General features: G+C 44.4%; 1 protein-coding gene across 5 annotated transcripts in view; it reads right to left on the bottom strand.

Moving 5' to 3' along the window:
- Positions 1 to 6,123, bottom strand: part of SLC4A4 (solute carrier family 4 member 4) — a 243,332-nt gene extending 237,209 nt beyond the window's left edge. For 4 of the 5 annotated variants that reach the window (XM_042470501.1, XM_042470504.1, XM_042470503.1 and 1 more), the window contains exons 1-2: positions 5,954 to 6,123; positions 4,872 to 5,155 (exon numbers count right to left, since the gene is read on the bottom strand). In XM_042470501.1, coding sequence (XP_042326435.1) covers positions 4,872 to 4,903 — 32 coding nt within the window. In that variant the 5' untranslated portion in view covers positions 4,904 to 5,155; positions 5,954 to 6,123. Of the gene's footprint in view, positions 1 to 4,871; positions 5,671 to 5,953 lie in introns of those variants that run through there. The other variant, XM_042470502.1, reaches the window with a different exon arrangement.
- Between the last annotated feature and the right edge of the window lie 7,244 nt (positions 6,124 to 13,367).

Here is a 13,367-nt window from a genome sequence, read left to right as displayed (position 1 = left end):
TTCAAGTCATTTTTCTATTCAAAGTCACATACACAAACACTAATTTTGCTGCAAAGGAAACAAATATACATGTCTTTTTAACTTCTTCTCCACTGGAAAAAAGCTACTAGTGAGTGAGATGATTCAGACTGAGCAAGCAGCAGGAGTCAGAGAGGAAAAATTTAAACACCTCTTCCTGCCTGCTTGTGCTCTGTTCAAGAGTTCAGCCTCCTGTGGCTATATTTCATATTTCTTGCCTTCAAAGACCATCTCCTAACATTCCACTACTATCCCCCTCCCTTCCTTACTAATTTAGACTGTGTACTCTGGGATTTCTGCATTGCTTATGAAACTGTAGAACCATTATATACATGAATGGCATTGCAGGGTGGAGAGCTCTCATTCATAAGATCTCCATACGCTGAAGTCAACTTAACGACAAAAATAACAACAAACTGCAGAAGAAGCACTTGCCATTGAAACATTTCTTTGTCCTCCAACTGCTCTGCTCAGCCCCAAGTGCCTTCAGGTTCCTGCATCTTTCTTGTCATCCCTACAACCAGAAACTGGAAAAGATACTTTTTGGACTACCATTCCCACACAGAATCTCTGAGGCAGCTTAGTTAGTGTCCATATTGTCTGGGAGATCTGTGGTCCAACAAAGTAAGTTTTCTAAGCTCCATCTGCAAAGGATGTCCTACAGCAATGTTGCCCAAGCTATCTGACGGGAAGACTGGCAACTATTATTTTTCTCAATGTGCCACGGTCTGGTACTGTACTTGTGCTCATTGGGTATACATTGTTCCTTTCTTTCCTAGAAACCCTTCAAGGTCAGGCAGCCAATGGCTCAAGGACCAGTACTAGGCCAGGGACCACCATTGCCCAACAGCCTCCAACCCCAACCCTCATGACAAGTCCCTGTGTTCCAATCTACCCCAATTCAGTACAATTTAGCTATTGCCCTCAAGATCAGAAATGCCCTCTAACTCCTTCCCCAAATTTGGTTTGTATATCATAAACATCAGTGTTATTCTAAACTACAGTACTTCTCCTCCTATCAAAATTGTACCTGAATACTTCGCACTTCAAATTAATCTCCCCCCCCAAAAAAAACATCCAAAAAGCTTGTATCAACCAATCCCAATATTCCACTTGTTCTGAATACATTTTCTTAGGTCAAATACTTCTGACTAACAGCCCTGATACTCAAATATATACATGTATATAGTTAACTTCAGCAACTCTCCCTTGACTATCTGTTTCCACTCATTCCAAAATCCTGTGGCTCACCCTGGAGCCTCTTTTCCCCAAGCTTGCAACCTATATCCAGCACCCACTAGCCCTAAAGAAATCCTTGGACAACCAACCCAACTCCTTCCTCTGTTTCTTTTCCTGCCAAGTTAATCTTGAAACTCCCTTTGCATGGATGTGCCTTCAAGTTGCCTGTAGTCTTATGGGGACCCCGTGAATTTCATACCACACCTTTAAACCAATGGCCAGCAGATTTCAGAGTTCTTGCTACAATCCCAAGACCCACCAGCTATGCAAAAAGAGAAACAAACCACAAGTTGTTGTTGTTGTTGTTAACTGCCCTCAAGTTGATCTCAATCCATGGCGACCCTTTGGATGAGACATCTCCAAGACTCGCTGTCATCCAGTGTTCTGCTTAGTTCCTGCAAATTCATACCTGTGACCTCCTAATAAAGTGCACTAGTAAACCATGAGTAAACACTTAACATTAAGGAACCACACACACCTCCAAGTGCACCTGAGGCCAGGAATATGCTTTCAGCATCAGATCATAGCTCACAACCCTTTCACACAAAAATCCATTCCTGGTTTTCCCTCAAAGTTTTCTTCATTTCAACAACCTGGGTTGTAGGAGAAAGTTGTTGCTATTGTTGAAGCAATTAGCCATCAAAAAGCTTTGGTGATCTAAGGATTCATTCAATCACCCCAAGGCCTATCAGGGCATCCCCGTTTACCTTCCCAATTTACTTTCTGGTTACCCTGTCTCTCTTAACTCCTCTGTAGCCCTACTGATTTCCTAAACCTCAGAAATAGCATTCTTCTCTTCCTCATTTAACACCCAAATGCTCCACGTCTTCTTTGGAACTCTACACTGTTTCACCTTTTCCAGAATTCTTCAAGCTTCAGTGCATATTTCAGTGCTAAGAGTTAGCCGTGCCAAAGGTGTTATGTGATAACAGGTCTCAGAGCATATATAAAGAGCTTTCACAATATAAGCCAAAAGAACCCACAATCATGTAGGCACCTTCAAGACATTTGTAAACTTATGCTAGTAAAAAGGAAAAGGTAGCCAGGAGTTGCCATTTTCAGGTGAGTTTATGCATTTGAAAGATGGAAAGAAATGGGGGACCTTTCATGTTAGAAGTTAAGCACTGAATCTCTTCCCAAACAACCTTACTCCCTTCATCTACCCCCAATGCCTAAACAGCAGTCCCTTCTACACACACGTGGCTGTGAGATGGGGAAGAGACATTTTTCACATGCTGTAGAGAGCACACACTTTTCTATATCTTACTTCCCATTTGACCACTCTCATCCCCAGGGGGAATGCCTTGCTCTATTTTCTTTTATGCACACCCTTGCCTTCCTTCTCTTCTCTCTGCCTATAAATTATTTAAACTCAGTCAGCTGCCTTAGGAGCAAAGAGGTGTGGGGTTTTTTTTTTCTCTTTTTAAGCTGTGCTATAAATAAAATAAAGTAAAAGTAAAGAGAGTTCTGGGATTGGGAAACTAAGGGGAAATCTCACCTGCAATTTCCATCCTAGCCTTTGGCGGGTAGTGGTTAGAGCATCCAACTAGGACTGTGGCGGGGAGGGGATGAAATCCAGACTGCAATTCCCCAGCCCACGCAGTCACCCTGGAACTCCCTGGGTCATGCTAGAGGGCAGGCACACTGGTTAAAAGTCCACTCCAAAGGGTTGTAGAGAAGGGAAAGGGTGGGAGGCAGAGGAGGAGATGAGAGAAAGAGAAACAACCACACAAATCTCCTTGTGATCTTGGCAGGAAAGGTAGAGGGAATAGGATTTCACAAGAGGTGTATCTACAATGCGGAATTAAACCAGTTTGACAGCACTTTAACTGCCATGACTCTATCCTACAGCATCCCAGCATTTGCAGTTTGGTAAGGTATTCAGCCTGGTCAGAGAGTGCTGGTGCCTCCCCAAACCATAAATCCCAGGATGCTATAGGATAGAGGCATAGATTCACAGAATCAGACAACAAGAGTCATCCGATTCAACCTCATTCTGCTATGCAGGAACACACAATCAAAGCAACCCCAATAGATGGCCTTCCAGCTTCTGTTTCAAGACCTGCAAAGAAGGAGACTCCACCGCTCTCCAAGGGAATGTGTTCCACTGTCAAACAACTCCTACTGTCAGGAAGGGCAACCACCATCCCTCCTGTGCAGAAGTAGCCTGCTTGGGCATAGAAACCCCTTCTGAAGAAACCTTGCCCAGAAAACCCATAAGATCACCACAACTCAGTGTGCCACAGTGCTTTGAGTGCTGGACTACAACTCTGGAGACCAGGGTTGGAATCCCAGCTCAGCCATGGAAAACCACTGAGTGACCGTAAGATGCCTAAGCAGGTGACACTCTCTCAGCCTCAGAGGAAGGCAATGGCAAAACTCCTCTGAAGAAACTTGCCCAGAAAACCCATGATAAAGTCTCTGTAACTCAGGATGGCATAGTGTTGGGACTATAACTCTGGAATCCTGGCTCAGCCATGGAGGTCCACTGAGGGACTTTAGGCAAGTCACACTCTCTCAGCCTCAGTGGAAGGCAATGGCAAACCCCCTCTGAAGAAACGTTTCCCAGAAAACTTGTGATAAAGTTGCCATAAATCAGAGTGATATAGTGGTTTGAGGGTTGGGACCATGACCCTAGAATCCCGGCTCAGCCATGGAAACCCACTCAGGGATCTTAGGCAAGTCACGCTCTCTCAGCCCCAGTGGGCAGAAAGGTCTGGAAGGCACACAATACACACACACACAAGTCGGAAAGGACTTGAAGGCACACAATAACTACCAGAAGAAGGAGGAGGGAGGATACCAAAACAAATGACAGTACTTGCCCATAGGGAAACCATACTTGCCCACAAGGAATCATTGGAGAATTACTTGCCCAGAGAGGGAAACGTAGGAGAATACTTGCCCATAGGGAATCATTGGGGAATACTTGCCTATAGGGAATCATTGGGGAATACTTGCCCATAGGGAATCATTGGGGAATACTTGCCCAGAGAGAAATCATTGGGAATACTTGCCCATAGGGAAGCAATTGGGATACTTGCCCATAGGGATAATTGGGGAAATACGTGCCATAGGAATCATTGGGAATACTTGCCCATAGGGAACATTGGGGAATACTTGCCATAGGGAATCATTGGGGAATATGTGCCCACATAGGGAATCATTGGGGAATACTTGCCCATAGGAATCATTGGGGAATACTTGCCCATAGGGATCATTGGGGAATATGTGCCCACATAGGGAATCATTGGGGAATATGTGCCCACATAGGGAATCATTGGGGAATACTTGCCTATAGGGAATCATTGGGGAATACTTGCCCATAGGGAATCATTGGGGAATATGTGCCCACATAGGGAGTCATTGGGGAATACCTGCTCATAGGGAAACGTTGGGCACGTAGTCACTAGCTGCTGCCCTGGCTCAAGGCTATGGCATTCTGGGAACTGGAGTTTGTTGTGGGGTCCAGAGCGGAGCTCCGCTTTGGGCCCACATCAAACTCCAGCTCCCAGAATGCCATAGCCTTGAGCCAGGGCAGTTCAAGCGGGGCCAAAGCGGGTCCTTTCTCCTGTCTTTCGGGGGGGGGGTCCCCAAGAGGAGGCTGCCTTTACCTTCGGGGGTCTCCTTTGCGCCTCTCCTCCATGGCTGGGCTGCTCTCTCTCTCTCTCTTTCTCTCCTCTTCTGGGTGCCGCTTCTCTTCTTCTTCCTCCGGGTCTAAGGCTCCAGGCTGAGTCCAAAAAGGAGGGCGAAAGAGAGGGGTCCTGAGGGGGAAAGGGGCTTCAAGACAAGCCAAAGCCGAGCCTCTGCCTCCTCTCTTTTATTCACACTTTCCTTCCTTCCTTCCTTCCTTCCTTCCTTCCTTCCTTTCTTCCTTCCTTCTTTCCACACAGCCTTCCTGGCGGGAAAAAAGAAAAAGAAAGAGGGAACTCAAAAGGAAGAAAAAGGAGGCGAAGAAGGGTCTCCTTTCCTTCACTGGGAACCCAAAACACCGGCACTTTTTCTTCCTTCTTTCCTTCCTTTTTCTCTTTTTCTTCTTCTTCCCTTCACACACCAAAAAGAGAGAGAGAGAGAGAGAAGGAGAGAAGGGGGAAAGAGGAAGAGAAGGCGTGGGTCGCTCGTTTCAATGGGAAGCCAAAACACCGCCTCTTTTCCTTCCTTTCTTTCTTTTTCTTTTCCCCTTTTCTTTCTTCTTCTTCTTCCCTTCAGACACAAACCTTCCTGGCGGGGGAAAAAGAAGGGAAAGAGGAGGCGAAAGCGTGGGTCCCTCTTTCAAAAACAGACACCAAAAACCCCTCCTTTTTCTTTCTCTCCTTCATCCTTCCCCCTTCTTCTTTTCAGCTTTTTCTCCTCCTTCCCTCCTTCCTTCCTGGCGGGAAAAAAAGAAAAAAGAAGTCGCCCGTGGAATGCAAACCCCCCAAAAACCCACTACTTTTCCTTCCTTCCTTCTTTTCCCCTTTCCTTTCTTCTTCCCTTCACACAACCTTCCTGGTCGGGGAAGAAGAAGAAAGAATGAAGGGGGGAAAGGAGGGGAAAGAGGAGAGCCGAAGGGTGGGTCGCCCTTTCAGTGGCAGCAAAAGAAGCCACCACTTTCCCTCTCTCCCTCTTCTTTCTTTCTTCCTTTCGCCCTCTCTTTCCCTTCAGACAAGGAGGGGATACAAAGGGGGGCACTAGAGGGAAAAGAGCCCCGACTGACCCAAGGCGAGCCAAGAGCAGGGCTTTCCTTGCCAGGGAATGGCATGGAGGGAGTCCCTCAGCCCTTTCTCCGGAGCTCCCTTCCTGAGAGGAGCTTTCCTCTTCTTCGCCGGAGCCAGCAGGATTTTAAAGCCCCGGAGGGTTGCTCCTCGGCCGCCGGCCTGCCTCAGTCCCTGCCTCCCTCCCTCCCTCCCTGCCGGCCGGCCCCCCTTCCCTAGTCTCCGGCCAGCACCAGGAGGAGCTTCCCCCGGAGGTGGAGCTCGGGGCCGGAGGCTCCTCTTCGTTCGCAGCCACCCTTGGCTTTCTGGACTGAGGCTGCGGCCACACTGGGGAGATAACCCGCTTTGGCCCCGCTTTGAAGCATCTGGAGTTTGTGGTGGGCCCAGAAAGCAGAGCGGAGAAACCCCTGCAGACGGAGGAGGCCTCTTCCTCTTCCCTGGACATTGGCTTGCTCTTGCTCTTTGGATGCCAGAAGAACTGTCTTTCTAAGCGCTCAACTCCAATGCTGCTGTGGCGTTATGGGTTGAGGCCCAGGGTTCCAGTCCTAGCTCCGCCAGGAAGGCCAGCGGGGGACTTGGGGCAAGTCACACCCTCTCAGCCTCCTCAGGGGAAGGCAGTGGCTGAACAAAACCCTGGGATGATGAGAAGGTTGTCATCAGCTGAAACGACCTGAAGGCACACAATGGGAACTGGAAGAGAAAGTCTTCTTGGGGAGCCCTTTGCCCTCCCTGGATGCCTCGGGTAGTTGCATGGAAAGGAGGGTGGTTTTAGGGGGAAACAACCAAAAATGACCTGTCCTCTTGGCATCTTTGCACAGAAGAACGTCTCTGTTGAATTCATCAGGGCTTACTGCCAGGTCAGTTCTTAGACTGCAGCTCCCATCATCCCTCCCTATCTGCTGTACTGGCTAGGATTGCTGGGCCTCACAGTCCAACATTGGTCCAAAACACACTGCAGAACTAATTCAGTTTGAGATGGCTTTAACTGCCTTGGCTTAATGCTAGGGAACTCTGGGAACTGTAGTTTTGTGAGATATTTAGCTTTCTTTGTTGCCTCAGTAAACTACAACTCCCAGGATTCCCTAGCACTGAGCCAGGGCAGTTAAAGCCATCTCGAACTGGATTATTTCTGCAGTGTTTTGGGCCATCATCTGTAGGGCTACCTGAGTCCCATACCAATATATAGCACTGCAGGCAAGGATTTTGCACCACCTTAAAAATCAGTAAATTGATGATGGCATAAGCTTTGGCTGGCACTTCATCAGATGCATGGAGAGCTATCCTTAACCAGCAGACGAATGTGCAAAAGTGGGTTCTGGGCCACCAAAGATTCTATTTCTCTTTGAGAGGCAACTAAATTCGTTGGCCTTCATAGGGGTCCTGATGAGGAGCCTCCTAGAGGCATGAGAACCTTTGTAGTTCAAGACTTATGCGATGAGAAGAATGCATGTATTTCTTTATTTTGTACACAGTAAGTCCTGAACTGCAAATAGTCTTTAACAACAGTGCAATTTTTCAACAACCTTCTTGCAGTGAGGGAGAAAATGGGGAAAGTTATGCATTCTTTGCCCGTTGTTGTTGGGTGCCTTCAAATCATTTCCAGTTTATGGCAACCCTAAAGCAAAACTATCACTGGGTTTTCTGGGGCTGAGAGTATGTGACTCACCCAAGATTGCCCAATGGGCTTCCATGGCTGAGTGAGGAATCAAAACCTGGAGTTGTAGTCCAATGCTGAAACCACTACACCACACTGCCTTTTCATTCTTGACTACAAGGATTACATTTATTAAGATTTAAATCTGTAGGTCTTTGTCGATCCTTCCGAGTAATAGAGCTGGCTCTTAGGAATGTGTTACTAATATGTGACATTAAGATAGAGAGCCTCAGGTGCAAAACATACTACCAAGATGTGCCTCTTGCACTCCTCTCCCAGCCATATGTCTCACTGACAGTAAAGGAAATGCTTCGAGGCCATTGCAAAGGTAAATCCTTTCCCAACAAGATGTGGGATTTCCCCAACCCCCATGCAAGAGAGGTGTGCATTCAGATTCCCCAAGGAAGAAAGCACTTTCACTTGCAAAGTGTTTCAGCTGAGGGAAAGCTGAACTTCCTTGGCATCCAAAAAGGGGCACCATCCAAAGAGAGCACTAGAGGCAACCATCTGTGTGTACATGTGCCTTCGAGTCACCTATCGACTTATGGCAACCCCATGTATTTCATAGGGTTTTCTTAGGCAAGGAATACTCAGAGGTGGTTTTGCCGGGTCCTTCCGCTTGAATAAAACCTACAGCATCTGATATTCATTGACAGTCTTCCATTCAAGTACTATCCAAGGCTGACCCTGCTTAGCTTCCAAGATCAGACTGGATCTGGTACCTCAGAGTATTTAGACAATAATTGTTCACATGTGAACATTGCTTGGGAGACTGGCCTGTATATCAATGTCTGTGTTAGTGTCTGTATCTCTGTTTTTTCTTGGCTTGTGCATTTGCTTTCTACACTGAACCATTTTTTGTTATACAGTAGGCCCTTGGTATGCACTGGGATTTTGTTCCAGGACCTCCTGTGGATACCAAAATCCATGGATGTTCAAGTCCCATTAAATACAATGACATAGTAAAATGGCAAAACCAAGGTCTGCTTTTTGGAAAATTATACAGTGCGCCCTTGCCTTATGCAGGGGATCGGTTCCGGACTCCACTGCGTAAGGCATGTTCCATGCGTGGTTGAGCCCCATTGAAACTAATGGGGCTTGTGCACATGGTGCAGTATGGCATGCACACCATTTCCTCTTTGTTGCGTGGCTTTCAGCATAAGCTGAAAGCCATGTATAGTGTGCCTGTGTATCACACACGCGCACGCACACACACACACACACATGCAGTTGCCCCTCAGTTTTTGCAGGGTATCCATTCTGGAACCCCCTCTGCAAAAACGGAAAATCACTTATATTCAAGCCCCATTAGCTTGAATGGCGGTGCACCCACACATGCACCTACAGGTGTGCCACGAGTGCGCACCCCATTTTGTCCCCCTCCGTTTGCCGCCCACAAATGAGTGAGGGACGCAGACTTCAAGTCTGCAAAAATGAAGGGGCAACTGTGAAGCCACAAATGGTTGAATCTATGGATATAGAAACTGTGGATACCAAGGGCCGCCTGTAAATATATAAAAATCTGTGTACTATGCATGCATGCACATCAAAGGCACAAATCTGCTTGCATGATGTTAAAATGACAATGACAGAGCAATTGGTGTATGAAGGCACTCTATAGTAAAGTCAGACTGTTGGTTAAGCAAACCTATTGTTGTCAACTGTCACTCCGAGGTCTTTCCTACCCTGGCACTTGCCATCCTATTTATTTATTTATAACACAAACATACAACTAATACACAATAGGACTCTGACTCTCCCAATCCTGATTGTAATGAGAAGAAAAATAAAAGACAAAAATAATTTTCAGGTATTATTATTCCACCACAAACCCAGTTAAATAAAACTACTAAAATTACTAAAAACCATAACCACAGATTAGAACATCATTATATTTCTTAGTGCTAAAAAAATCCATAAATGGTTTCCAGTCTTTTAGAAAATCCTCACTTGATTTATCTTTTAAAACCCACATGAATTTAGCTGTTTGGGCTAACTCTGCAGCTCTTCCATTGTCGGTGCTTCTGTCCATTTCTAGGTTTGCTCAGTGTTCTTGCACTTGGCATCCTTTTAGCAAGAGATGCCAGTGCCTGAACTTTGGACTTCAAAGCATGTGTCCTACCATCTTGTTTTAGGCCCTCCCTGTAATTGTAGTGGTAACATTGTTACAGTCCTTATCAAACATATAACAAAATAAAACAACCACAAACAGGTTGTTAAAATGCAGTGTATGGTTTTCAGTCTTTCATCTTGAGTTAATGCATAGCACTACATCATTTAAAAAAAAAACCTAACAAGCACCAGCAAGGCTATCCCAAACAACTGCCTTTAAAATATATTTCCTCTCCTTTCCTTTTCCTTTTTTCTAAAGGTTTGCACTCCTCTCTAGCATTGAATCATGCTCTTATTTGACCCCCACCTACTACTGCTTCTAGGTTTTCGAATGGGCCTTCAGTCATCCCCTCCCACTTATTTCAGTAGGACAATTGTGGTAGATATACAGACCAGTGTTCTGCTCCTACGCTGTAGAATAGATTGTACAGATTGCCCCCCAAAACAATTAAAATCCTGTTGGTTTTGAAAATTTTGTATTTTTTACCTTAAATTTTGCAGAAGGACATTCTGCACCTGTTTCAAAAGGTGGAGTGGTGCTCCTGGAGGTTTCCAGGGCCCTTATCACACTAGCAAAATCCCATTCAGAAACAAGATTTAAACAAGATTTACATTTTAAAAAACCAGCAAATGTGGGAAAATAAACCAAAGGTAAAATGGAGAAAAACAGCAGCTTTTTACTTTTGGGAAGTTCTAGAAGTAAAAAGCTGCCATTTTTCTCCGTTTTTCTGTCGGTTTATTTTCATATTATTTTACGTTTGCAGGAACATTGTGTGAAAAACTTCCTGCATTTGCAGTTTTTTAAAAATTTAAATCTAGTTTAAATCCTGTTTCTGTACGGGATTTTGCTAGTGTGATAAGATCCCAGGAAAGTTAATGAATCCTCCCTTCTTCTTCTTTAAAAAAGTGGTTTCTGGAGTCTGGAGGGATTGAGCCCTCCTTCCCTCCATCCAAAGCCCTTTGCCCTTCCTATTAATCCACAGCAACCAGGAATCACAATGAAGAATGTTGGCAAAGCATAAGCTTTCATGGACCAGAATCCATTTCATCAGATGGAAGGTCAACAATATGATGTGGTGATCAGAAAAGTTATTGCAATTAAACAGGCATATAGTACAGTCGGCCCTTCTTACACACAGAATTTTTATACACGGATTCAAGCATACACGGTTTGAAAATGTTCCAAAAGAGTATACATTTACCTTGATTTTCCATTTTTTATTAGGGACACCATTTTGCTATGTCATTATATGTAATGGGACTTGAGCATACACGGATTTTGTTATACACGGGAGATCTTGGAACCAAACCCCAGCATATAACAAGGGTCCACTGTATACAGATCAACAGAAATACAGTCGACTCTTCTTATCCACATTTTTTTAATTCACAGAGTCAAGCATCCATGGCTTGAAAACATTCTTAAAAAGTATACATTCCAAATAGTAAGCCTTGATTTTCCATTTTATATAAGGGACACCATTTTACTATGCCATTGTATTTAATGGGACTTGAGCATCAACAGATTTTGTCATCCACGGAGGATCCTGGAACTAAACCCCAGTGGATAACAAGGGCTCACTGTAGTACTGTCACTGTATTCTGCTTTGGTCAAACCTCACTTAGAATTGTATCCAGTTCTGGGTACCAATGTTCAAGAAGTATATTGACAAGATGGAACATGTCCAGAGAAGGGCAGCCAGGATGATCAAAGCCTTTTGAGGAACGACTTAGGAACTGAGTATGTTTAGCTTGGAGAAGAGGAAACTCTGGGGTTGACATGATAACCATCTTTAAATATCTGAAGGCATGCCATGTAGAAGACAGAGGGAGCTTGTCATCTGCAGTTCCAGATCCTAGAACATGAACCAATGAACCAATGAATTCAGAAACTAATTACAAGACACGAGGTTCCATCTAAACATTGGGATGAAGCTCTAAGAATTGTTAGTGGTCTGCCTCAAAGGGTGGTAGACTCTCCATCTTTGGAGGTGTTTAAACAGAGGTTGGATGGGCATCTTTCAAGAGTGCTGTAGTTGTGTATTCCAGATGGGCCTTGTAGCTCCTTCCAACTCTAAGATTCAACAATTCTAAGGAGAGTGACTGTCAATGGTTAGAGATACATACAGAATGAAGAGAAAACCCTAGCACCTGATAGTTTTCACATCAGTGAGGCAGTGACTCTGCTCTAGATTTTAGATGGAGGTTACTTATTGATTTAATATCCTGCCTTTCTCCCAGGCAGTAAGACAATCTCCATTTGATCATCTTGACTTCTGCAAAAAGTGGCTTTTTGGTGACAAATCCCTAGTCTCTATCGCCTTGCAGTTGTCCTATTCTTATTGTCATTGGCTCTCTGCAGACTTCCAGGTTATTCATCTCAATGACTTTAACCGTTTCATTTTTAAAAGAATCTGTGTTATTGTTTTTGCACTTCTCTTTGCTTTTTAAAGCTGCTTTAGAAAGGTGGCATGTAAGTAATATAGATAAATGAATCCACCTGATCTCTCATAGGTGTTTGGTCTGTATTTTCTCTTCTGGAGAATCAAACAGGATATATTTGTTACAGGAAGGTCTGCGTGGCAAGACCTTGTTATCCTTGGCAGCATGTGGATCAAATCAGGGAGGGAACACCGAGTCGATACATTGCCAGTGTTTGGCCATTGCCAGTGTTTCTCTATTATGACAGAGAAGAAACAATCACTAGCAATAATTGAGCATTACTTGCATTAAGAAAACTTATTGCAAATAATACTCAATTATTGTTAGTGCTCATATCTTTAAGGCATTGATTTAGGGCTGGGTATTATTGTTCTTATGGAACTGATGAAGTGCTTTGCACTGTGACCAGCCAAACACCTGAAAGTGAAGTATTTTCCCAACCACACTCCATTTTGTCTCTTAATTTTTCAAAGGCCTGACACAAAAAAATTGTTAAGTGTATAACTTACTCATAAAATATAGGAACTTAGTCATATGCTTAATATTGACCTGGCAAATAATGTCAATGGCAGCAATAGTTCCGCAGATTTCAGACAGGATTATTTCCTCATCTGAACCAGGGATGCTTGATGTTTCCTGATTGCTTTCCATCCAACTATCAACCAAGGCTCATCCTATGCAGCTTCTGAAATCAGACTGGGTATATACAGAATGGTATGGTGATAGAGCAATTCCTAGGAAGATAAAGAAGTTGATTTCTGCCATTTTTCTTTGTCTTCCTCTCCTTCTCCCTCCTTCCCACTTTTCAAATGAATATTCATGTTTACAATTCCTGCTAGGATTTTCCTCTGATTTATTACAATAAGGGGGAAGTTATGTACCAGCTCCAGCATTGGTATGCATTTTCCTCATTGTGGGGAGCATGTCTGAAGAGAGTTGGGAATTTGGCCTAAATCCTGTTGGTGACATGTGCAACTTTCTTAGACAATGCAGAATGGCTGCATCTAGTTGATGGTGCCAAGAGCAGAGTTTAACATGCAGAACCTTTGCAGGTGTGCAATAATACACTTGAGTAGCATGTAAATGGGCATTGTACATTGCATACTGCTTCTCTGAATTGTGCATTCCACAGCGAGGTGACACCTTTGCATGTTCACCATTTTTCACCTGTTGTGCTACAGTGGTATTCAGTATAGGGCTTGTATAGT

This window comes from Sceloporus undulatus, chromosome 5, assembly GCF_019175285.1.
Source record: "Sceloporus undulatus isolate JIND9_A2432 ecotype Alabama chromosome 5, SceUnd_v1.1, whole genome shotgun sequence".
Lineage (NCBI taxonomy): Eukaryota > Metazoa > Chordata > Lepidosauria > Squamata > Phrynosomatidae > Sceloporus > Sceloporus undulatus.
This window is presented reverse-complemented; position numbering and strand designations above follow the sequence as displayed.